Genomic DNA, 27,351 nt, shown 5'->3' on the forward strand with positions numbered 1-27,351 from the left:
CTTTGCCTCCGGGCTTCCTACCGCGGACTTCTTACACTGCAGTTAAAGCTCCCGTGGGACCGGCGAGCAGCGGGGAGCCCCGTCCGCCGCCGCCTCCACGCTTCCCCGGTCACAAGGAGGATTTTCGCTCGGTAACGCGAACCCCGAGCGCTTCCCAGGGAAGCGCCCGCGGGAGCCCCGCGGCCGCGGTGAGCGCACGGCAGGTGCTGCCGGCCCGGCCCGGCCCCGACGGGGGCCGCGGGGGAACGGGGGGCGGCCGCAGCGCCGGGGCGGGGAAGGAACAAAGCCGCTGCCGAGGGCGCGCTGCCCCGACGGGGCCGGCCGGCACGGTGCCGCCCGCAGCGGGGCGGGGTGACCGGGGCACCCGGCCCCCCTTCTCCGTGCACACACACACACACACACAGACGCCCGGACACACGCGTTCCCGGGCACACACAGAGGCACCGGCGGCCGCCGGTGAGCGGCGGGAGGATGCGGCAGCTGCAGCCCTGGGCGCTGGTGCTGGGCGGGCTGCTGTGTGTAGCCGCCACCGCCGCCGAGCCGCCGCGGAGCTACCCGCACAGCGCGGTGCTGGACGGCGCGGCCGTGTACCGCCTGCGCTGGGGCCGCCGCGGCAGCGCCGTCGCCTTTCGCCTAGAGGTGCGCACCCGCGGATACGTGGGCTTCGGGCTCTCCGCCAGCGGCGGCATGGCCTCGGCCGATATCGTGGTGGGGGGCGTGGAGCGGGGCCAGCCCTACCTGCAGGTAAGTCCCGGCTCCTTCCCTGCGCTGTAAGGCTTCCCTGCTGGGGAGTGCTCCCGGCACCCCGATCCCGTCCCGGGTCCTCTTTGTCCGCTCGCCTTCCCCGACTGTTTCTCTCTCGGGACGCCCCGCTCTCCTTGCCCCTTTCTTTTGCAGCCTCTTCACCTCTCATCTCCAAACCTCTTTACTTCTTCCTTCCAGCTTTTTGGGTATCCCTATTGTTCTATGTCCCTCTCCCTGCGGAGGAGCTGCTGCTTTTCGATCCGCTCCCTGCCAGCCTTTGCTCTAAACTTGTACATAGGCTTCGCCAAAGGTGTCAGGTTTCCTTCCTCTTTATCCAAAAAATGCAGCAGCCCTTTTCTCTCCCCTTGGGCGCTCTCTCCCTGCCGCCCCCCGAGCCCAGACCCAAGGAGGATTGGGGAAGGGTGGCAGAGTGCCTCCCAGCGACGTGCGGCTCCTTTCCCCTCACCCTTCCAGCAAGGGACGGCGCTTGGCCGTCCCGGTGCAGCCTCACCTGTCTCTTTGTAATCCCACCGGATTCCCAGCCTGCTGGCGCACAGCCGGTGCTGCTCCTTTCCCTGGTATTCCTCCTTTCCTCACCTGGAGGTGTTTTGACGCTGGTATTGAAAAGGATTTACAGAGTAATCACTGGGGCTCCCGGTCCTTGTGCTTGGTCTGCTCAAGCAACCTCAGAGGAGCCCAACTGCATTGGCATAATTCCCTAGGTATGTTTCTGTAACGTCTCTAGATATTGCCAGGGCTATGGCTGGGAGCAGGAGTGTGGGAAATAGTCTCCGCTGGGGCTTCCAGCGAACCATCTCCTCTGAGGGGCTGGTGGGGTTGGAGCCGTGAGAAGGGGAAGGGACCAGCACCATCGGTCCCCTCTCAGAGACCCGAGCTCCAGCTTGGAGGAGCTCCCCTGGGACCAGGGAGCAGGGAGAGCTTGTCCCAGGGGTGAGTGAAGGGGGAATCAGGCCAGGCATGACATCTTGTCATCCCCAGCTGCCTGAAAAATAACCTTTGGAGAGGTGATTTTAGAGAAGAGTAACACCCAGTTGGTAGAGTTTGGTCTAGGGGAAGTCATCTGTCTGTTCTTCACTGTACTGGAGCTAGTTGATCTTTGAAGATGCTGCTTAAGTTTTCTTTAAGAATATGGATGTTTATTAACAATTCACCCCAAGAAAACTAAATGCTTAATATGTTCTCCCTACTATTTATTAAGATGTTATAAAATCAAAACTTTTCTAGAAAAAAGGAATTTCTAGCATAATTTTCTTTTTTTCACCTGTAAGTTTGCTACACGAAGTTCAGGTGAGTATTTGTCTTAGCTAAGACTGTTGATTTTCAGAGTATTTTTTCTCCATATTTCAAAATTAATCCCCCCCCCCCCCCCCCCCCGAAAACTTCAGTCTAAATAAAACATTAATTATAAAAAAACCCCTATTCTGGTCGTCAAGCAATGAGCTCTTGGTTCACAGAATGTAAGGCTTTCCGGAGCTTTACACTTTGGAAGATAGATACACCTATTAACCACTGAAAGAAACCCAAACTTTTTGCTTGGCTAGTTGATAGGTCCTGTTAGGGTAAAGAAAGCCTTTTAGAAAGGCATCCAAAGCTAGTGAAAGACATCCAGTGACAGAATATCCATCACTTCCCTTGATAGTTTGTGGCAATGGAAAGTCTGTGCTGTTCCCAATTTCCAGTATTAGTTTGTCTGGATTCAGGTTCTAGCTATGTATTTTCTCTACTGTATTAAAAGTTCTATTCTCCCCACATCCCACCTCCATAAAGTTATTTATGTGCTGTAATCAAGTCACTCTTCAATTTTCTTTTACATACAATAAATAGATTGAGCTCTAAGCATCCCACTGCAGGACATTTTCCCCAGCGCTCAAAGCACTTCTGTGGCTCTTTTCTGCATCCCACATAAGTGTTCAGCATCGAGCATCCTTTAAAAATGGCCCTATACTCATTCCATTCTTTCACAGATTTTATTCACTGGCATCTTATGACAGATACAATTGAGTTAGAAGAGGGAAGGACTGTAGCATGTGCCTCCTGTTGCAGAACACCAGATATTTTTCTGAAACCCTAATTTAGCACGTAAACATCTCCTAGACTAGGTGCTACGTGTGAGTTGTTTTGCTGCACTTTTGAGTAGGTAAGGCGCAGAAGAAAAACTCCCGTTAAGCTTGCTTGCAACATAAGGTTTTCTCCATCCCCATTCCTTCTTCAGTTCTAGGCAGCAAGGTTTCTTTTTAAACTGGACTGAGGTCTTTTTGAAAGCTGTTCAGTTAAAATATTTCTGTACTTGCACCAGTAAGGAAAGACCAGAAACAAAGATCATGAAGAAACAAAATTTGTCCAAAGGCTTTTTCTGGCCAGTCAGCAGGGATTGCTATAGAATGAAGAACTTGTTCTAGAATGCTATTTCAATAATATCTAATTCTTCCCTTTACTGGACACGCAAATAGAGTTATTATTTTAAAACCATGTTCTGTGTTAAGTGTACATCATCATCATTTACATTATTTACTACTGAAAAAGAATTTTTTAATAGATAGTACCCTTGAAAGTATGTGGTTTTATGCCTAGCTGCACTCCATAAAATAAATGCACCCTATAATGAAAGAACTTACTTTTCTTTTTGGTTTTAGAAATATGTTTTTATTCCATGATCATCAGTTGGAAAATGTGCATCGTGGTCTAAACTCTTAGAAGGGTCATTTTTTGGTTTCTTTGAAAGTTTCGAGATGCTTGTTAGTGGCCTGATTTTCAGATGATGTTCTGAAACACCTTTATAGCCTTTCAAGTGGGCAATGAAATTGCTAGTCTCTTGGGAGAATTTAGTCTCTTTTTCCCCCCATAAATATTCTCTCCTCTTTTAAAAATAGAATGTCTTCTTGGAGGGAAGAGTCCTCTTCTCAGAGAAATCATGTAAATGTAGCTAGACTTCAGCCGTAAGCAAAGGTAAAAGCAGATAATCCTTAGTTTGTGGAAGATCTGTGTATCGAGCTAGAGGCAAACTTCCATAGAGTTTTCAGAGAAGAGAGAAAACATTTCCTCTTCATCCTCCCACAGCAAGTAGATGATATTCCCTCTGTTAGCAGGCAGTGCTTGCCATGAAAAAACTTGGTGATTCAGAGTTCTGCATATCTGAGATTGGGGTTTACTTTGTCAGTTTGTAGGTGTATCCTGAGCTTGGGTGTAGTGAGTTATTTGTGTTGGATTGCTTTTCTGTGTTTGAGCTATATTTAAGATAAGAGAGTGTCTGGCATAAGTAAAGGATAAAATTATCTAAAAGTCTGAGGTTTAGTTCTCTCTAAATATATCAAGGTGAAAAGTGTTACGAAGTGTTACAAAGAACAAACTTTTATGGTGCATCAGAATAGTTTTTTTGGAGAGCATCTGAATGATCAGAGAATTATACATTTACTATCCTAATGTTTCAGAAGGTCGGTATGTGGAGTGGGAACCTAAACATATTTTGGGAGGATGCAGAGGACAGAGCATGAATACATATGAATGCATGCATAGCATTAATGTATTGTCGCAAGGGAGCCACCTCTACCCAGCAGAAGGAGAAAAAGAGAGAGATGAGCGAACAAATTATACTCGCATGTTACTGAGAGCCCTGTGATGACAGAGCAGCAGAGTATGTGAGGTTTGGGTGAGTGTGCTTGAGAACAAGTAGAAGATACCAATGGGGGCTGGTGCTGGAAAGCTGGGAGTTGCCTTTGTCTCTATAGGGAGAGCGTGGACTTGGAAGGAGAGTTGATACTTAGCAAACTGTTACCTTGAAATACTGCCATGGTCACTTGCAGCATGTGTTAGTTGTGATAAAAGTTTTTGAGGCAGCCTAAGCTTTTGCATCTAGTTTTCTTTCCTCTTGTTTTCCTTCTCTTTTTCTTTTCCTTTCTTTCCTTTTTTTTTCTTTTTTTTTTAATGCATCTCTTTTGTGCTTATGAATTGACACAGCGTGCATTTTCATGCTAGACCCATGCCTTTTCCTTGGTCTCCACCCCTGTCTGGAATTGTGCATCCCCACCCACAGCACGTAGCTGCTGAGAGCCCCATTTTGGGGAGAGTAATCCTCTTTGATGAATGCCTATTTTGTGCACGTTATACAAGAGGGTTGCATTGTTTGAATCTTCTGTTGAACTTGCACAAAAATAGTCCCTACTTAGGGTGAATAGGGACTGTGTGTCACTAAAAAGTACTTTATTATTCATTACAGCCTTGCTTGTTAACTGTCACCCAAACTAAAGAATATCTGTTATCAAATGTATCCCATAGAGTTAGCTTAATTGCTCATAGGGAAGTACTTGGAAGAGATTTTAAAGGACAGAAAACAGTGAGCATTCTCTGTACTTAACGATATGCTGCTTTTAAGTGCACTCACGCCAACAGCAACAAAAGAACTGTTTAGAAAACAACTTGAAAGGCACCAAGAGAGAGATGCAAAACGGGTGCCACACTGACATATTTCAGCTGGGGCTTTGTTGGAGGTATTTTATGCCTTTGGCCATTGGGACAAAATCTCCAGATGACTAATGTGTCCCTCTTGGCTTCCATGTGGGGCATAAAGAGACACTCCAGTGTACATCTCCACCGGCTGAGTGCTTTGTAGCTCCCTTTCAGAGGTACAATAGTTAGGACAAGGAAGCAACAGTTGGTGAACAAAAGATGAGAAGAATTCTGTAGATCTTGTTTTTTGCAGGCTTGGGGAGTGGGGCTGTTTTGCAAGGGTTTTTTGTTCTTTATGATATATTTTCTTGTCCTTTGGATTTTGGAAACACAAAGAAAATGAAATTTTCTTAGAGCTCCCCAAAAATAAGTACCTGGGGCAGGATGGAAATGTTGCCACTGTGAGTGATGCAGAGACTTAAAATAATTGGAGAATAATTTAATTCTCAATATAAGTAAGTGTCTTAGAAGTAGGAGAGGGAAGAGGGGAGATTTTCTAAGGCATACGGAGAAATTTGGTGAACAAGCATCACTAATAGTTGTACTTGAAAATCCCTTAAGTGTTTTTAAAACTTCCTCATAATTGAATTACAGTAATTAAAGCAGGAAAACATGTACTGCTTAAACGTGGCTCCTGTGTAAGGAGCGTTCCTTGTGATAAAGTACAGTTGTCAGATTGGATCACGCAGTATCTCCTACTTACAGGTTTTCTTTCCCTTTGCTACATGTTTTGTCTAGTCTATTTGTGTTAAGACAGCCTTTAATCTAGCTTTATAGCTTCTGATATAACTGGAATTTAACTTCTTAAATCAAGATTTATTCTTAACGTAAAGACTTGGATAGGTCCTTCTGCAAAGTCAAATTATCCATGGCAATGAGCGATGCAGTATTTCAGCTTCTGACCGCTCGTGCTTCTTACACCTTTGTGTGCTAAGTTAGAGAGCTCTCCACATTTCATTGTTTTTCACTTGTGTGTGGAGAAAGTAATATTTTTGTATCTCCTAGGAATGCCACAGAAACCAAGTGGTGTCACTGCCAGCTGTAGGCTACCGGGATGCTGCCCTGGGCAGCATTTAACAAGATATAAGAAGCACACTGAAGTGTATGCATATGACACAGTCTTAATGAGGAAAGATGTGTCTCTAAGTAAATAATTATGTTCCATGTGTAAAAAATACACACCCTCTTTTTGCAAAAAAGAAAAATATATGTACATGTACACACACATACATGCATTACTGTTTCTGTAAATACACAAGTGGAAAACTTGTGTCTGTGTATAGGTGTATATGTGTATGTCTGCATCTAAAATGCAGACACACCCACAACTATTTGTTATAGATAAAAAATTCCTGTCATTGTCAAAGTTAGTAGTACCCCTTGAAGTAAATAATCCATACTTACTCCAGTGTAATCCAGCCAGTTTAATTGGAATTGTACCAGGAATTGTGAAATTGCGCGCAGCTTCTCGGAACTGCCTGTGCGAATGAGATTCCTGGCAAAGACTGAATCACTTCATGGTAATCTGCTGTGTAGGTTAAAAAAATAATAATAATAAAAACCAAAATCAGTAAATTAATTACAAACAGACTGCTCATAGGGCAGCAGCTGAACTTGCCGATCCCAGTTACTTTAGGAACTTCTTGCATCTGCTTAATTGCTGTTGCTGTACCATTTCTGTGGCTATTTTTTCATTTGTGGCCAATCCCAAGATTTGATCAGTCAACTGGAATGCTCTCAAGGTGTTCTTATACAAAGCAGTGATGCTTCATGTTAGTTTTCTGTGGTTGGGCTCTGCTTTTCCCTAACATAAAAGCATAGTAAGATCTTTGCCTGAGACTCAAGCTGAAATTTATTTGAGGTTGCAAAAAAGTTTGGTTTGCTTATTTGTAAACTCATGCTCTGTTTGCTTCTTGCCAAATACAGTGTAAAACCAGCTTCTTTTTGGTGGTAATATCCAGTGTGTGCTGGAATCATGAACAGCAGGATTCCATTTAAATTGAACGCGACAATAAAACAGAGAAATGTTAACCACAGTTATTTTTTTGGAAACCCAGAGAGGCATAGCTTGGTGCTTATTTCAAACAAACATTTCGGTCAATTCTTTTGCATACTGCAGCTATCTATCCATCCTATTTATACTAAGATAGATCCTCTCCTGCACCAACTTTCATCTTGGTTACCGCTTCTCAATTCCTTTTGCCAAACTTGTCTTCAGCCCTGGTCATAGGCATCACTTTGCTAGTTTGGGGATATTTGAAACTCGATGGGTTGGCTAACAGACCATCAGTGAGGACTACTTGCAACACAGCTCCCAGTTAGAGAAGGGCAGCGTATATAAATCCTGCCTTGCAAGCCAAGCCTGCAAGGTGATTGCTGGATGGGGCCACAGTGTGAGAGTTATTTTACGCTGCTTGAGGTTGAAAGGTGCTGTTTATAACTTGGGATGGGAAATGGGTATCATAAACAAAACAATCTTGTACATTGTAAAGATCTGGGGAGGGAGTCCCATAAACACCTGTTCAAGTCTGCGATGACAGCTGATAATGCTTTCGGGGTCAGGCTTCCCTCTGCAGCTGTGCTTACATTCTCTAAGGAGAAACCAGCCTCTTTTCCCATCCTTAAGAAATTACTCTCCCTGACTATTTGTAGAGCAGCAATGAGAAACCATATATGCCGCAAAACATGTTTTTTAAGGAAGAGAGAGGTTAATGGGATCTGTAAAACAGTATAACATGATCGGTTTCACATCTGGAAAAGAACATAAAGAAACTTGTACAGTCTGGAAGATTTTTTCATTTTCCATCTGTTGCTTCAACTTCCATGTAATGCGAGGAATGAGATGACTAATTATTTGACTGATTGTACGAACAAGTCCAGAGTTTAGTATGCCATTTTGTGCAATATTATCAAAGAGACTACAGTAACTTTAAATGTTTCACACATCAACAGTTTACATAAGCAAATTCTGAAATAAAAATAACATAGTTGTTATTATGCAGCATGACTAATAACACTTCTGAACCTTTGTTTTAAACACTTAACTGTTTAAATAACTAAAATATTCCTACTAGAAAAATACAGTAATTTCACTGTTGTCTTTTTGTAATGCTTAAACTTCTGTAAAGTTGATGTGAAACTTGAAACTTTATTTAATGTATGATATATACTTTTGTGTATATAAGAAACTGACGAATCTGGATGCAAGCGCTGAATCAGTATGTAAATCCATGTTGTCGGGTTTGTGCTGTGAGTGTTTCAGAAATTCAGTTTTAAGCACTTGATAACGATTGTTGCTCTCTGCTGGGACTCCCTGAAATTAACGGGATTTGTATCAATATAATCTCTCCTACAAAAGACACAGGTTTTCTAGCTAAATGTGTGGGGTGGCAAAACCAAATCTGTGTAAAAGAGGTCACCACATTAAAGCCTTTTCCTACCTGGTAAGAAGAATAAACTATTCCAATATGAGGCACATCTCAGACTGTCTGTGACAGACAAAGCACTGTAATTCTGTTGATGAAAATGTCACACTCCTTTCTCTACATAATTAAATGAATGAAACTTGTGACTTTAGGTGAGTTCTGTATTACAGTAGTCCAGCCCTGGGAGAGTTTCAAACCATATTTAGATATCCTCAGTTCAGCCAAAGCCCAGATGCCTAACATCCCCTCTCTGGTCCTGGTGGATCCGTCCTCCGTGCTGTCACTTTTCAAAGGCCTTCAGAGCTACCCAGCTTTCTCCTTTCACTCGACACAAGGACTTAAATGGAGTGTAGGCTGTCCAAATGTGGGGGTTATGATTCCATTTGTACCATAGGAGCAGGACTCCAATTTATTCTTATTTCTCTACTCTGAAAGGAAGCGTAGGAGATGTATAAAGATACAGACATATATCTATACAGCTACATCTAAATTTTTCGTACTTTTCCAAGAAGCTGCTGCATCACAGTTTGTTGGTGTGTTTTCATTTTTTATAACTTCCTTTTGCTCATTATGTTTTGTACACACACTCTTCTTAAAGGCTTTTAAGTTCTGATGAGTACCTTGATCGAAGTTGGTGTAATTTGACTTAAAATCTTCCTTGTGAGCAAAAAGAGATCAGTATGGTTCCTTGGCAATGTGGCCTTATTTTGTTTTAAAATGGGTAAACAGTTGTCATGTGAGAGATTGAGCAATCAATTTTCAGGATTTTTTTTTTTGGTTGCATTATTTGATTTTTGTTTTAGTGATGAACATCTGGATACTTTTCAACAAAGGAAATAAAAATAGTAATAGGGGCAGCTTGCTAAATCTTAAATAGCTCCTGGGAGGTGCACTCACACTTGACTCCTCTTGGGCAGTCCCACTGCACTCAGTGGTGCTGCAGGATTTGGGGGATTAATGGACATCTCTGTCTTCCTGGGCACTACATATATTTGCTTCCTGGGTATTTTCAGCACCTTGCTATTCCAGGGTTGTTTCGAGGTGGCATGTATCAGACAGAGAAACTAGGTAGAGACAAGGAATTCATTACTTCACAGAAATGTTCGTATGGAAAAGATTAATGTTACTTGGTCAGATTAGCATCTACCCACAAAATAATTAAAGGTGAGTCACTGCACGAGGTGCTGCTCAGTGTCAATAGCAGGGGTAGGCAGTGAGCAGGGAGCAGCGTGGTCCTCTCCTGGGGTGTAGGCTTTGGGTCCACCTTCCCCAAAGCGTTTGCTGGCAGACACAAAATCAGTCCCTCACAGGGAGCCAGAGCTTTGACCTGCCTTGCAGGCGAGTGAAATAATTACACTGACAATCACATTATTGAGGCACATCTGAGCTAATACCTTAATTAGAGAACTTTGAGTTATTTTTGCATGCTCCCTGCAGGCTCATGGAAGTCAGGTCTGTATCACAAGAGGTTTTTTTTGTTTACAACTGTGTTCTCTAGGCTTGTTAAGGAATGGCGAAGTTCACCAGCAAAATAATTCGGTGTGCACACCTAACTGCTTCACATTTCTCAGCTTTCCTTCACAGCGGTTTCAGGCAAAGACTTTCAACCTGTTCACATGAGGAAAAGCTGTTCTTGAATTTGTATTCCTCAATAACTCAATGTGTGGGTGCTTATTCTAATACAAGGGTGCCTTCCTCTGATACAATATAACGTTTCAGCGAGGATATCACACTTTATTAAAAGCTGATCTTTACAAGTTTACATTTCTTAACCAGACAAACCCTAACTATTTTTAAGAAGGAAATGGAGATTGCATCAAGGAGTGTTTTCAGAGCAGGGATGGTGTTGTGTATAGACATACATAGTCTCTGCCCAAGCTCTGATGCAGGGGTAAAGTGGAGCATTTTAGTCACATGAAGCATACGTCTTCAAGAACCATCCCAGAACAGACCCATTATTTCCCTCTGGAAAAGCAAATCCAAAATTATTTCTCTAAACAAACATAACTCATCAGTTCCCTTTCTTTCAGCATGGAACTTCAGGTCCCAGATCTCTCTTTTGCTCTTTTTGGTAATTATTTTTCCATGTGTGTATTCTTTCACATATATACACATTCCTTTGTAGTTGTGAGAAGTGCTGACAGGAAAAGAAACACTCTTTTGGTACCTTTCAGCATTTCTGAAATTTAGATTTGTTACAGACTGAAAAAATCCAAAATGTTTCAGTGTTTTTTTGGCAAGACAGAATTAAACTTGAATATTTTTATCCTGATAAAAAATGGTTAGCCTTTTACCCTTTTTTCCTTGAAACTGCATTATGACTGAGATAATTCTATTCAAATTTTCATCCAAATTATTATGTCTTAATGAAATGTTTAGTCATGCAGTTATTTGTATGTCTACAGAAGGCAGACCATCTTGTGAACTCTGACTGGCATGCATGTGGTCTGGGGAGGGGTGGAATAAGTTTGAGATTACAGCTCCTAAATGATCCTTTAGAGAATTAATCAGGTATCAGCTACTTTTACCGGTATCAGAATACTTGGACATAACGTTTTACAGTTTTTCAGCTTGGTTACCTCCACTTTAACAAGAGGGGAAAGCTATAAATCTCTCTAAAAGTGAATGGAGGTCTAAACACCTATAGAAGTAAAGGCCTTCCAGGAGCAGCCGGCACTGCATTATTTTGCGAAGGACACTGTACAATTAATGGTGCCTGCCTGTTTGGTGTGAAAAATACATCTATTAGTTAAAAGCCCCCCTCCCTGTACCAAACCGGACAGAAACAGCCTAAAACTCAAAGGCAGGCGGCCAGAGGAGGCACATCTGAGGTGGTGGCCAGCCTTTTCCAGGTGGCCAGGGTGGGAAGAGAGGAAGGGTCGGGTCCCAGCTGCGGGGGCTGCAGGAATTTGGGGTGAGGAGGTTAATGACCCGGCATCGCTGCAGCCGCTCCTCCATTGTACCGTGCCTCTGCTGAACCCTAGACGGGGAGCGCCTTTCTTACAAACAGCTCCCCACCCCCAAACCCCAACCTAACCCCAACCCAGCATCTTTTGTATGAACTGAGCACTTCTCGGGCTAGTTAAGCTGTAGGGTTTCTGGTTCCAGACAATGTGCATTCAAGAGGTTTGCTTTTTGTGGGGAGGAAAAAAACAAAGAAGAAGTTGGGAAAAGAGGGAATGACAATATTGTAGATGTGAATATTAAGTGAAATTCATTCTCTCTGTAATTTCTCCTGAAGTCCATGACATCCCAGTTATGTTTGATTACCTCCAAGCTTTTATTTCTGCAGTTATATACAGGCAACGTGTTAAAGATGCTCAAGACATTCTTCAAGCTGCTTAGCAAGCAGGCTTGCTTTCTTGGAGATTTTTAATAAAAACAAGTTCAGTACCACCTCAAGTTTATCATTTGATACAAAACTCTGATTTTTTTTTTCAATATTTTTCATAAAGGTGTGTTTTAAGGGGTTTCAGTATTGGACATAAAGTTTAATTTTTAATTTAATATTGGGCCACCTTCTCTTGTCAACAGGATTATTTTACAGATGAAAACAGAGTGCTCAAAAAAGACCCTCAACAGGATTACCATCTGGAATATGCCATGGAAAACAGTACACATACAATACTGGCTTTTAGCAGAGAACTGCACACTTGTGACACAAATGACAAGAGCATAACGGTAAGAGGGTCTGCCTATACGTAGCGAGATGAAGTAATTAATACAGGCCAAATGTATGTATGTGGTTATGAAGCTGATTATTAAATCTCATTTTAGTAAAAGGATAGAATTAGAGAAATTCACTTTCCAAAACATCTGCTTGGTCAGCTTAAATTAACCAGCTGGAATACTTGTGCTAGCTTTATTAAACTCTGATATTTTAATTTCGGCTTGCTTTGTCTTTCTATTCTAATGCACTATGTTCTCTAATTTCTAACACAGCAAGTGAACACAGGATTGAAACAGGTACCTCTGGGCGATCAAGTCCCATATCCTAACGTTACAATCATTCAAGAGATGCCAGCTTGAGAAGCACTTTTTAGGTCCTATGCTAACTTGTAATTGATCTTAAAGATAGACTTTTTAAAAAGTTTGGAGCAGATATATTTAAAGTATATATTTGGTTTATTTATTTATTCAAAATTAAGATGTTGAAGAGTTTTATCATAAAATTCTTTCCATGATAAAATAGTTCTCATGGTAAGTTCTTCTGTTGCCCTAGGAACTGCTGTACTGTTTCTTAAGCACAATTTTAAATTATATGAAAACGATGACTTCTGTATTGAAAATGACAGATAGGTTAGAGATTTTTGCAAGGCTTTCTATGTTTTGGCTTGTTTACTACTCATTTTGGAAGCCTTGCTATAGTAGTTCAACAATATTTTTATTATCCATGTTTTCACAATATACGCGATAACGACATGATGAGCTGAAAGATGCAGGAAGCAAACCACAGCTGTATAAACAGACAGATTTCCAGGCAGTCAATTGATCTATGGTTTCCACACCTGCTCCAGATTCTCAGTATAATTTAACATCCTGGGATGCTTCAGGATTTATTAGAGTACTTTTTCTCAAGGGTGATTATTGCAACCTGAGAATGGTTTACAGAGAATTGATCTGTGCTGTGGCTGTAGATCGATTTTTAAGATGTAAATCTGTTCTGTAACTGAATGTCTTATCTTCCCTAGCATGTAAGGACAACAGTCCACACAAGGTATTCACATCTTTACAGAGCTGAGCCTGGGAAATGTTTTTTGGGGGGACTTCTGATTGCTGACCAAATAAATGATATCTCTAAAAAACTATTTTTTTCATGCATTTAGTTGGTTACCTCTTTGTGAGTCTGCTCTTTGCAGATAGGATTTAAATTCACAACATTAATGAAGGAACCTACCAGAGAGAGATTCATCTGCATATCTGCAATGAACCACATGAGTATAAAACATTATTAATTTTAAAGGCAAAATTATGTCAGTAGGTGATAATTGACTGATCCTGTAGCGTATGTTGTCATTGTTCAAATACAGCAACACTGACATCACAGCTATCAGAGGAATTATGTGAACTATGTAAAGAAGGTTTTGTTCCTATTCCTTATGGACTTCTTTGGTTTTGTCATTTTTGTGGGGTTTTTTCTTCCAGGAGAGCACAGTGCGGGTAATATGGGCATACCACCACAAAGACATGGGAGAAGCAGGTCAAAACTACCATGGGTCTAATCGTGGTACAAAGAGTCTCCGTCTACTGAATCCTGAGAAAGAAGAAGTCTCATTTGCCTCTTTGCCATACTTTGACTTGACAAACAAAGACGTAAGTTACTCTGGGTTTTGGGTTTATGCAAAGATGGGGATAAGTTGGTAGCCAAAGCTTTGGGCTTATGCAGCAGGGTAATGTGACTTTTATAATACTGTGTCTTTGCCCTTTTTATTAAGACAGGTGCCTGTACCAGAAAAGGATACAACATATTGGTGCCAAATGTTTAAGATTCCTGTACAACATGAAAAGCATCACGTGATAAAGGTGAGTGATTCAGACTGAGCAAATTTAAAGGAGCTTAGATAACAGTTATGCTTCAAATCAGTTCTTGCACTTTCAAAATTTACTTATTGGAGGGAAAACACTCCAATAAGTGTATGTGTATGTGTGCCCAGGACCCGATTCCGGTGTGCCCTGATGACTGGCACGTGCTGTGATAGAGACCCTTCCTTTCTCTTCCCCTATATCCTTTTTCTCTTAAGAAAACGAGGTTGAAAATTATTTCTGTCTGAAAACATTTCTGGCAAAGTAAAATTGTCTAAAAGCATGTTTCATCAAGTTTCAAATTTTATGGAAGAATTTAATGAATTTCTTTTAACAGAGAGTAGTTTTAGATCAAAAAGTAATTAAATGGTGAAGTTTGTTCAAATAAAGGGCCAGGTTCTTATTGGATTCCCATCACCTCTCTTGTGATTACCCCAGTGGAGTTATGCCACATTACATCAAATGAGCATGGATGCCATTATCTTCAGCTGTGTAAAAGTCAAATATTGTTAAAAAGAGATGGATGTTGTAGTTTATTTAAAAATTATTGAAGATGTGTAAACATCCACGCAGGGTTCAGTGGAATCCAAGAAGATTTCGAAACCCAGGCACACAAACATGTTCTCCTATAGCACATTTTCTGCCCCCCCTTTTTTTTTTTTTGGAACTGAAAGCTGAAAACTTTGAAAACTGAAAGCACTGAAAGTGCTGGGGAAAAGATGATTCTCACATTTCTTCCCAAGAGCAATATACAGCAGACCTCTTAAAGGAACAACAATTTATTATTGTTCTAAACTGCTTAAGACAGCACAGTGAGGTAGCTCAGGCCCTCATTTTTTATATATCTTTGAACCCATTAAAGCTTTTATGTATACAATTATATGCCATTTTTTTTATTATCGTCAGTTATATTTCTCCAATGCATTCAGTAAGACTGAAACTTTAAATTAACTAAGAGAACTTAGCATGTGATCTCCAGTGTATGTATGTCTGAGAAATACCTATAGTATTACCTACATATCTATTAGTATACTTATTATAGTAATACCTATGTACCTATTCTAAAACACTGTGGGGTTCCGCACTTTATCAGAATGAGGAATTGCAAGACCCAAATTTGTGGCTTCTGGTACTTGATCTTTAATCACATTTGAAATTTATGATGGCTTCTTCCACAGATCTGTATGAAAAGCAAAATTTGCTTGTAATACAGTATATATACGTTGGGATTCCTAGCTTTCTTCTTTCAAGTGAGAGAGCTTCAAAACAGTAGTATCAGAATCATGCTTTCCAGGTTAAGTTTGGTGGAAGCTGTTCTGCTAAAAAGTTCTCTGAAACTATTTATTATTTATATTTTCTGAATTTATTTTTTAAAATGTTTTGCCTGAGTGCACATAGAGTTAGTCACTAAAAAAAAAAAAAAAAAGTTGGTGGACGCTAAATGATGATTTTAGCTCAAAAATACACTGAATAATTTTTCGTAATAGTTTCATATTCTTTATTTTTATGATGATTTATTAATATTATAATTTTAGAAATCATATTTTGAAATCAGCAGTTTGTTTTTTATAAAGGTAGAAATCAAAGTAAAATCCTCTGCAATTTACTGCTGTCAGAAAAGCAAACAAATTTCATCTTGCCTCTTAAAAAATGTTTAGAGAGAGAAAAATGATCACAGAAAGAGAGAATTATGTAGGAACACTTCCTTAGCATTTCTTTCCAGGGGCACAACTTATATGTATGTATATGTGACTTTTGTAGATGACACATAGAGGGCTGTTGTGGAATTGTATCTATGCACTCTTGCAAACTGATTAAACATTTCTTAAAGCCTACTGGTAGACAAAGGATGGGGCTTATGGCTATTCTGGAGGATATTAGCTATGAAAACAAAGATTCAATTTCACTAAGAAGAGGACAGATGAATATTTGGCCTGATCAAACTGTCTATGTTAGTTAAATACTTACATAGATGTTGATTCTGGATTCCTTCTGTAGCACCATTTTCATACAAACCTCATTTTTACAGAAAAAAGGAAAAAAAAGTTTAGAAAATGATACAAATTCATCTCTGGTATAATTCACTCTACTTAAGTAGGGTACATATGAGCTGACTTTGGCCATTTCTGTCCTCCTGTATGATTCTGTAGAACACTGAAGTGCAGTTCACCTCTTGTTGGGCCATGCATGCCATCAGCATCATGGAAGTCTGTGCTTAGCTGTGTGCACGTGTAAATCTGCTGGTGATCTTGAGTCCCAAGTAGGTGCAACAGCCACAATAAGAATTCTTTTCATACTGTTCAGCTTTTCTCTGTCATTCCTTTCTCCTTGAAAATTGCTCCGAGCATTTTATAATAATTTTAATAGTTACATATTTTTTAAAATGTCGGTTTCTTCAGGAAATCACAGTTTTTAGTGAAGGAAAACTGTGAAAAAATCAGACATATCATTGAAGGTAGAGGTCAAGACTTTTATTATCTCTGGTTAACAAATGCCAGATTCTGAATCCAGATTCCAAAATAAGAGCACTTTTTAACTTCCATTGACCATGCATTATTTCGAAAAAAGAGTAACTATATGCTGTCGAGCAGAACATACTCAAAGCATTTACAAATATATTTCATAAATACAATCTAGTGGGTAAGTGATAACACTTGGTCTTAGGGTGCATCTACAGTAGTGTTTTAGTTTGGATGAGAAGCACACTTCTGAAGTGAATCTTTAAGTTATTCTTACTTTATTCTTGCTTACTTTGTCATGGTTACTGCCATGGAGCAGTCGTGGAGCTTGTGAACTGAATCTCTTTAGGTGAAGCTCAACAGGAGGTGTGTGGCAGGAGCACAACAGAAGCTCCCCAGGTAGAAATGAGCCATCAGTCCATAGGACCAGACCAGTGCTTGTACAAATGAAACACTTCTGATGTTGAATAGTGAGAATGTCCAGGACACATATTTTTCCTTTTTCATGCCTTTTTTTTTTCCCTCATGGGTTAAAAAAAAAATATAATAAAAAAATCCCCCAACCTGAATGACACTCTGGGCAATGAGAAACTTCTTTTTGCAGATGTCCCCAATATGCTGCCTTTGCCTTCCAGGTAGCTCAGGCACAGCCCTCCACCTGATTGCTTGCATGAACAAGCTTTTGATATGAAGTGAATCAAAGGGCTTGTTTGGGTAGTGATTGCAAGGCCTGGGTTCTTCTGTTAGCACAAGATAACTAGCATAAGAGAACTCAAAATCAGTCATAGGTAAATTATTTAAGACCTTATGACTTATCTTTCTCTTTACATAATATTTATGCTACTTTCCAAGAACCTCAGGTAATGAGAAACAGCATATTGTCATTGACTGTTCTTCATCAAGCTGCGCTACCTGACATGTAAATTGTGCGAGAGATAAGATTGTAATCTTGTGTTCATCTCATAGGTAGAATAAGGACATGGGTAAGTAACTTCTCCTTATGCTACATTTACCAATGGAGAACAGAGCTTCACTGTGATAACAGGGCACCCAGCCAGGGTTAGGACTTTCTGTTTAATCTTCCTTTGTTTTATATCTCTTGCAACTTCTTCCCTAGGGAAGAGATTGTGTCTTCCTACATGTCCCTACAATGCCTTCTGTTATGAGATCTTCTCTGATGCCTCCGGCAACTCCTGGAGAAATAACTCATAATAACATTATGCTTGCTAAGAAGTGAAACGAAATAAGATGATTATCTCAATAGCTGGGCATAATAGTGATAAGAGTTACCCAGATTACAACCAATACCAGGCACCGAGCTGGTTTTGTGACTCTGATGGAGTACATTGCTCCTCAGCTTCAAGCTGCCTACCTGACTGCACAGTGGCTGCTTGAAAATATTTTCAACTTCTACAAGTTTTCCCTCCTATGTGTCTTTTGATAGTAGAACCATTATCAGGCTGATAGGCCAATTTTGAAAATAACAATATGCAGAACAGATGAAAGGGCTTGCCTGGAGGTAATTATAGAATCACAGAATGATTTGACTTAGAAGGGACCTTAAAGATCATCTAGTTCCAACCCCCTGTCACAGGCAGGGACACCCCCCACTAGACTGTAATAGCAGGCAACTGACTTTCTTCACATCAGCTGTTTGCAGGATGGCTCCACAGTGGTCCTGGAGTGGTGGACCCTGGCTGCTCTTTGCACAGGAGAGCACACATCGTAGCCTGTCTGCAGACTTCTCCTGCGGCTGTATGTGTGCATTGGCCTGTTTTGCTGCGTTGAGCTTCAGGCTGTGGTATGTGCCTCAGGTTTACTACCCTGGGGATTTTTACTTTTCTCACATATAGCAGTTAGCCAGTAGCTTTCTCAGAAGTAGTTTTCTTAGGAAAAAAGCATTCCACTTGTTAGCTCGGACTTTCCAGAGATAGGTTTAACGTTATTTCTTGCTAGGATTTTTACAGTTCTCTGTAAATATTGTTATTCTGACTGGTCCTGAGTGTTTCTCTTAATCTCATCCCTAAAGAAAGTTCTCTGGTTTCACTGACTGCATCAGGGGAAGGACCTCAGCTCTGGCAGGACCTTTCAGAGGGAGGGGGGGAACCGCTGGTAGAGCAGACAGACAGACATGTCCATGCACCGACCTCTGCATGACAAGGTTTCTGTCTCCTTGCTGAAGCCATGCCGAGGGCAGCTCCCTGGTTGGGGAGATCCCTTGCAGGCAGAGTCTCTGCAGCACCAGGGCTAGAAGCAGTGGCTTGCAGAGTGAGAGCTGCTGACCCAGGGGAGCACACACCAAAAAGAGGAGTTTCTGCAGCACCCTCCCTCTTGTTTTAAAAAATCACATTTTAAAAGTCTCTTTCTTACCGCTCTTTCAGTTTAAAAAAAAAAGTTACTCAGTGGCAGCACACTGGAACTTCTGAAGTCCTTTAATTCTTGTCGAGGTGTCTGATTTTCGTGATATTCAATGTGTATAGGTATGTGTGTGCTGACACCACTTTGACAGTTCATAAGACTATTTGTTGATGTTTGGGTTTTTTTCTGCCTATTTGCTGAATTTATTTTCTTCTTACTGTGATCTGGCATCATGCAGATGTTCACCAGTGACATGAAAGTGAAAATTTGTTTCACATTCATGAGAAATACTTCCCAGTATTTCAGTAAACAGAGCTTTTATGTTCAAAGCTTGTTTTACTGCTCGTTCTACTTGTGGTTCTACAGATACAGCTTTTTTGTTATTACTCTCTTTCTCTTAGGTTTCAATACTCCATGTCCTCAGCTTAATTTAATTGTATTGCTTATTAATAGAACTGCATCTGCTAAAGTTTCATTACTTTGTCTTCATGTTAACCACAGGTTTCCCATATGCTCCACTGTTTTTTTTTCTGCCTCAATTAAAAACCCCTTAAGATACGGTATTTCCTCTACTGTCTCTAGATTTTGTCTGAATTCTATATACCTGTGTTCTCCCGCTACACCTGACAAATTGTTTAATGCTGTATAAACTTCTGAAAACTTACAGTATATACTGGTGAAAGAATGGTGTGTATATTCTACATGCCAGACATGCCATAATCGATTTGTGTGAAGCTTTTCAGCTTCAGTGTATAACATGTCCGTGCTAGTTTCATCACTCGGTAAATTTCCCTCCTATATTTTCTTAATTTCTTTGCAATATACTGTGTTTTCCTCAGGGAAAGTAGTTCCCTCGACTTAATCCCATAGACAAAAACATGTCGGACACTGAAGTTCCCCATTAAAGACTATGAAAACCTGTTTCAGTAAAATAATAAATACAGTTGGGTAGTAGGGTCATTTAGCTGTGTCTGTATGTCTTTTCTGTAAGAATTAGTAATTTTCCTATAGTTCCAAGTTTCCAGGGATTTTTTGAAACTAGTGTAGTCAGAGGAATGCTGGCAGAAAGGCTGTGATGTGGCTGTGCTCAAGAGCACAAAGTACTTCAGGTTCTGTAAGAGAACTTTTTTAATGTGACGCCCAGTTTTAGAGGGCATTTGTCATTGAAAAGGAGGACAGTAGGTTGTATTTTGCAAGCTGTTATATGTTTGGATTCCTGTGTAGAACACTCTTCTCGCATGCATTATTTGAACCTGCTTATGAGAATGGAGTGAGGAGGTTTAGTGCTGCTGTGAAATGGGGGAGAAATCCCATGCTGGGGATTAGGCTACATGGTCAAAATGCAGCATCTCTTAAGTATGCCTCATGAATACTATATTAAACCCAGGCAACATATTAAAGACAGTAAATTTCCAACCATGAAGATGGGCTTCCTCTCATCTAACTTGGCTTATCTACAGGTCTGAGCCAGCTGCTTAAATGACCTTACAGTGGCAGAAAATAGCTGTTTGTATCATCCTAGAGGGTGTCTGAAATACGTGAGCTCAAGCATCCCCTGTATGGTTCAATCTCTCCACGGATAGATGAGAGAAGCTGGGTAACCAGCCTGAATTAGATGCATGAACTCTCAGACTGATGAATCAGGGGAGGCATGTCCCACAGAATGGTCAGGGGAGAGAAAAGATTGTGATAGGAGCAGAAATTGCAAAAATAATACTTAAAAAAAATTTCCTTTAGGAATAATTGATTTTTTTCAACCGCAACCCTATGTAGTGTTTTGGCACTGAACTTAGGATGTGACTAGTGAAAACAGGCCAAGCATATCACCAGAAAAAAACTTAATTATTTAGCATTAGCTGAGAAGCATTACATTAGGCATATTTTTATATAAGCACCAAAGTTTTCTATTGTCGATCTCCTTGGAAAAGGGAGCTTCTTTTCAATTGAAGAAAGGCCTGTATTAGAGCACACCAGCAGCTGCCAGCTAATCTTGATGTTCAGTTTCGGGGCAATCTCTGATAAGGAAGTAAAAACTCCAAAAAAACTTGTTGTCAAGGGTAACTCTGCTTTTTGACAGTGGAATGCTTTAGTAATACCAAAGACCCCAGTGTGAAAATACAAAGGGTCTCCAGTTTAAGAGACTGATTGATTGAAAGCCAGAAGGGCAGCTTGTAGCCTTCAGTACCTAAATGAGGGCACTGATTTTTAACTTGAGTGATACCAGACAGTAGCTGCTTGTTGTTCTCTGGCTTGAACTTTTACGTTTTGCTAAATGTGATAACTCTAGCAAATTGCATCATGCAGCCTGACATAAACAAATGTTCTGTATTTTCCTGTGTGTTCCCCTGCAAAGCCATTTCAGCCTCAGTAAATTAGATTAGCAACCAAATGATCATCTTACACTGAAGAGCTTGTAAGCTATCTGCCCTTTGATCTGGAGGGCTCTCTTCAGTGCAAGCCTGAATTGGGCCGTTAGGTTTTGCAGTGTTAAAGAATCATATAACTAAACTGACTGGAAATTAAAAGTTTCCCAAGCAACTGTCTCAGGAAATAACAGAAATGCTATCTTCTCTCATATTCTGCTATATTATTTCATATATAAATGTATTTCATGTATTATTTCATTCTGTGATCAAAGGTGAAACTACATATGACCACAGACTTTATATTTCTTAGCGGGACATTCTTATTTTGCATTAATCTTCTTTCATTTCATTTGTATAATTTTACAGCATTATTTTTGCTACATTATTTATTCAATAGTCAGTATGCCTTAATTTCTATCATCAGCAAACTTGAACATCTAGTTAATTTAATCTAGTTTCTTTGATTTTTCTTTATAAAATTAAAACAGCATCCATCCATTATGGCAATGTATGCCAGCATATGGTTGGAAAATATGTATTTTATGTATTTTCTGTTTAAATGAAAGTCAGAATTTGTGTAATTTCTAGTTAAGTACAAGTGTTAGATGACAGGAGCCTTAATTTAAAATATGACCAATGGTGGGCATGGGGAAGGGGAGGGTACAATTTTTGTGTAGCTCTCTGACTGCAGCCTCTCAATTCTGATGTGATTTGTGGGATGATCTTCAGGAGAGGATTGCTATTGATTAACCCCATTTTCTACCATATCTTTGTTTCTTCTTCCTCATCTTTAGCTTTATGTGTTGTTTTAAGAGTAAGCCTATGATGAGGTAGTACATTGAAAATACATGTCTAGGAATTCCAGCCAACTGATCAACACTTGTTATCATAGCAGGCAATAAATTATTTCAGAGTAGAATTAGACCTTAGATGAGCAATTACAAAGCATCTTTTTTGCAAATACCAAAATGGCAGGTTCGTAGGTAGCAAAACCTGACTTGATGGGGCTTGCACAGTGAGAGGCGAGTGTCTGTATGGATCACAGAACAGACCTACCTTGGTCCTGCTGGTATTTTGGCATTGCTTCTTAAGATCAACTTCTTAATTCAGATAAGTCACACAGTAGCAGCATCTCTTAAGCAATTTTCTGTAGGTCCACATTTAGTTGCTCCAATGTCATTTAAATGGAGAGGAAATTACATTTCTCATCTGTTTAAAGTGCTTCTCTTCAGTATTGACCTCACGCTGCAACCCCAGCATTAGCTACTGGGGTTAGTTTTCAGAGGATGATATTATGATACTCTCTTCATCCCTGCTTCCACTTGCAATGCATAGTAGTGACAGAGCATAGATTCATTGACTGCCGGGGGTAAACCAGAAAGAGCAAGCATTAGTAACAGTGGAAAAATAGACAGACAATAGTCAGAAAATAGAACTCCACCATGTATATACATAGCACACATGACATTAAAATCCACCCAGATGACAGACGTCCGAACTACGGATAGGTGGTGAATAGCTTCTCTTTGCACCAGGCTGAAGTTTTGCCTGATATGAAAATATTTACATCTTGCATCTGACTAAAATAAAAAAAAAAAATTAAAAACCAAGCCGAAAACACCTTAACCTGAGAAAACATCAGAATCTAAGCAAACTATTATAAACTGTAGACTAATGTTGTTCAGTCTTCTTTCTCCATCCCCTCATTTCAGTGACCTTTCCATTACTTATCTCTTGTATAATTTTAATATGATGTTCTCAAGTGACTTCGAAAGAAACATGTCATCTGAAAATGGCCCTTGTTGTGTGACATCATGGGTGCTGTTCTGTTCTGCTGACTCAGGAGGCGGTGTCATTTCACAATCATGAGTGTTGTGCTGTGCTTATTTTATCCCATGCAAACTTTAGGTGCCAGAGCATCCAGGTTGGTGACTCCTGTAGAAGTTCAGTATCTGAATGCCTCAGGTCTTTCTTGTGTGCATTCCCTTTCGGTAGTCCTTCGCAGAAGTCAGCATTTCCTTGTCAGAAAACATGTTTCCTAACAGTATGCCCCAGTGTGTAAAACAAGAAATGGACACGCTGTAAATTCTCACGTGCTCTGTCTTCAGGCAAAGCTGTGTGTTCACTCCCAAGCTGAAGGAGAAAATGTATAATGTTATTATGCTACATGATTGAAGGGAATGTTTTGCAGTTGTACAATAAAATGAAAAACCTCTTCCATTGTCATCTCAAAAGACATAGATAGACATTGCTGTGCATGAATGGTGATTTCATGAACGAAAGGGAGTACCTTTGCTGACTTTATTATTTATACTATTCAGATTTTATGTTCCTCTTGAAAAAATATAAACTGTTTATAGGCTACCAATTTTGGCTTCAGATCTGAAACATATTTGGCTACGTACTATATTATGATATTGTTTTCACAAGAAAGTAATGATGTTGCTGATTAATTGCTGATTAATTATGTTTGGAGTGTGTCAATTGCGCTGAGAGACTATGGCGGTACTGAAGACCGCAACCACTCTGCCAGTGTTTCTGCTGCTTAGGAGTGCAATGGGTGTATTGCCAGGAAGCGTAAACAAATGAAACATGTTTTTTCTTGACCTGAGTTTTTTATCGGATTGCTCCTCAGGGTTGTACTTTTTAACTGTGACTAAATGCGTTATCTTAAATCTTCAGATGTGCATCAGGCAGAAACAATGTTTTATGAATATTTCTTTGAGGCATACTTCTTTTGGATTTTGTCTGAATGACTGCATGCCACTCTTTATGCATGTCAGAGTTCCAGGCAATTAATTAGGAATAAGAACGTAGGAATGGACTTGATGGCAGAAAGAACAAGAAGCTCTAACCCTATCTCTAGTTCTCATTTTTAAATATTTGGTTTTATTGGTTATTGTGTTGTTTGATTGCTCTTTCCTAATTAAAATATATAAATTGGTCTGCACATTGACCTATAGAAACTTTGGATGTATAGTGTAATCATTAGCAGTACTACATGGGGATAGAAAGATTTGTGTGAACTTACATATATAGCCTCCACTCTAAGTTAACAGCACAGCAATGGTTAACTTTTACCTGAAAGTACGTATTCTTTTCCAATAAAAATTCTGCAGCTTTAAACGGAGGTATGGTAATTGCTTCTTAATGCGGTATACTAATAAAACTTACATAAGAGCTTTCATTGCACAAAGGAGTCACTGAATAAACAAATCCTTTCTTCTTTACACCAAGAACAGGAAATACCTGTGTTTTAAATAAGGTTTTCCATTCATGTGGCAAGAACTTTTTCTCCACAGTGATGTTAGATTTTTTGTTATGCGTTTTAAAGTATACCCAAACCAGGTTAAATCCAAATGCCAACAGTATAGCTTATGTATGTCCTCTATTTGAATCTCGCTTTGGAAAAAAACCTACGTCCACACATATTAAGGACTGAATCATGCAAATTTCAATGCCTTAAGTTGTGTGGAACCTCTGTTTTTGGTCTGGAAAATTTCCATCCTCCAAGGAAACCTTACCTAATCACATTATGAGGGTTGGGGGTGTTTGCTGTTGCCTGGGCCTTTTTCTCACCTCCATCTCTCTTTTATTAAAATATGAGAATCAAGATGTCTCTAACTACACAGGTTGTATTTTCTTTCAGCTGGAAATGTGAAAAATGTGTATGAAAATAATCTGGGAGAATATTTTTACAGTTGAAGGATAATTCAAGTTAAGCAGTAGTGCTTCCTGTTGTACATAGATGACTATCAATGAACTGGAAAACCAGTGGCTTTGCTCTGCCTCCTGCAATTCGCTCACCAATATATAGACTTTCTACCAGTTTAAACTCAAGCACTTGGGGCAGAGAGCAATTTTGGGGGCTTTGTTAGTAATGATGTCTGAATTTAGTATCTGGTTTGTACAGTGAGGAAAACAGAAAGGGAAACTTAGCTGTGTATGTGCAGATGATACCGCTGGTCTCAGGAAAGATTAAGGTAGCTAGTCCATGCTAGACTGCAGCTGGTTGAATGTTGGAGGCATCTCTTTCAGCTCCAACTATCTGTGGATTTAATTTAATGCTTTCTGACAGACAGGATGGGGTGGGGGCGCTGGGAGGGTGGTCCCTGCCTGACCCTGGGATGCCTGAACTCCAGGCTGAAAGTCTGCAGCAGATTAGTGACCCAGATGTGATGCTGACCTAGGCAGGCTTTTCGAGTGACATTAGATAGCTGTTAGGTTGTTAGGGTTAAAATCCTTGTGTGCCTGGGAGTCATGGCCTTAAACATCTACCCCAGCTCAGAGGCGTATTTCCAGCTCTGAGTTTTTGCTCAGCACACCTCTGCGTTGTGTGCAAGAAGCAATGTTAGGCAGCAAGTGACTGGTGTTTTTCTTTCAGAACATTTATATGAAAATAAAACCATATTATTATTATTGAGATTTTTTTTTTTCTTCTGGAATGCATGGAGGTTTTTTGATGAAAAAGACCCAGTTTATAAGCCAAGTATTCTAAGTATTTGCTTTTCTGAAGAAAAATCTATAACCTTAAGAGAAATATATCAGATAAATATTTGTTCATTGCACAGCTACACTTTTGAAAAGGGAAAGAAAATTATAAAAAATCTTGATGATTCCTAGTAAGAAGACACTGTGTCTACCTTTGAAGAGCTTTTCTAAGTCAGACAAATATTTCAATGTATGCATGATACACATTTGTGAAAGAAAAGCAAAAATGTGAGTAATCAGTAATAAGGTAATAGCTCTTCTTGAGGTTGATTATAGAAAACAGAGACCCTGTAACTTGGGTCTTCTGCTACAAAAGTTCTCACAGGTAAGCTCAGCCAACACGCAGTTTCACAACCATCACTTTTTGGTCTGAGTTAATCAGACACAGCAAGCCCATATAAGTAAAATAATCAGACACAGCAAGCCCATATAAGTAAAATAACCAGCCACAGGCTGGAAACTCTCTTAGATGCAGTAGCGCCAGACAAAAATCTTGTGTCTCAGCTTTGACACTATAGAATAACATTTTTTCCCTGTATCGCCACCAGCTACATACTGTGCTGTGTAAGGCTGTGGCTTTATTAATTTATACAGCAATATACTGTCCCAAACTGTCTTTAAAATGTAAGATTAAGTTGAAGCTACCTTTTGAGCCAGAAAAGATAATGGTTTTTTTTTTCATTGACATTTCAGTGTAGAAGCATCATTGCAATAAGATCAAAAACCTGTTGCCATTTTCATACATAAAAATAAGGTCAGCTTTTTGTTTTTTGACATTCTGTGGCTGTATTTTCTAGCAGGGACACTATGGGGAGACTATGGATATAGTTTACTCACTTTCATCATTCGTGCAAGCAGGCATGAAGAACAAACTAGAGCTGTTGTTGACATCAAAGAAAGCAAAGCAAATAAAAAAGGGGAAAACCAGCAATAAACAAGAAGGACTTCCAGGTTTCTGGAGATATTTTTCTTTGTAAGGAATCTAACTTTTTGGACTATTTGAGCTGTTTGCATTTTTATCCCATTTAATACATCATGCACACAGTATCTTGATCCTGCTTATCAGCGGCTTGAGATGCAAGGCTCTATTATGTTACACTTTTGGCTTGTTTTTTTTTAAGAAACAACTGCATGTGGTATGTTCAGTTTGTGCAGTAGGCAAAGAGATAACAGGAAATAGAAAAGAGAGGAAGGAAAATTGAAGCTGAATAACCCGGCACTGGCAGATGTAAGCATTTTCTTTGTGCATGTGATGTCAGCCTGTTGACTAGAATAGGGTTTCTGTTAAATTAGCAGGTGAAAAGCATACGTCTTATTTGTTTTAACTTGGTAATAAATTGAAAATTTATTATTTTGTATTCTTTGAAAGTCAGTATTTTCAGAAGCGCTATGAGATTCTGATGCATGAAAAGTCACCGTATCGAAGACTATGATGAAAGGAGCTCTGTAAAACCTCTTAACCTGCCCGACAATTACAGGTCATGCTAACCAAACACCATAACTATAACTCATACTTTTGGT

At 40.0% G+C, this 27,351-nt stretch overlaps 1 protein-coding gene across 1 annotated transcript in view; it reads left to right on the forward strand.

Moving 5' to 3' along the window:
- MOXD1 (monooxygenase DBH like 1) overlaps positions 1-27,351 on the forward strand; it is a 48,518-nt gene continuing 21,167 nt past the window's right edge. Inside the window, exons 1-4 of the mRNA XM_030490017.1 lie at positions 1-744; positions 12,168-12,314; positions 13,779-13,946; positions 14,073-14,156. Of these exons, the coding sequence (XP_030345877.1) occupies positions 472-744; positions 12,168-12,314; positions 13,779-13,946; positions 14,073-14,156 (672 nt within the window). The 5' untranslated portion in view covers positions 1-471. The remainder of the gene's footprint in view (positions 745-12,167; positions 12,315-13,778; positions 13,947-14,072; positions 14,157-27,351) is intronic.

This window comes from Strigops habroptila, chromosome 6 (genome assembly GCF_004027225.2).
Source record: "Strigops habroptila isolate Jane chromosome 6, bStrHab1.2.pri, whole genome shotgun sequence".
Taxonomy (NCBI): domain Eukaryota; kingdom Metazoa; phylum Chordata; class Aves; order Psittaciformes; family Psittacidae; genus Strigops; species Strigops habroptila.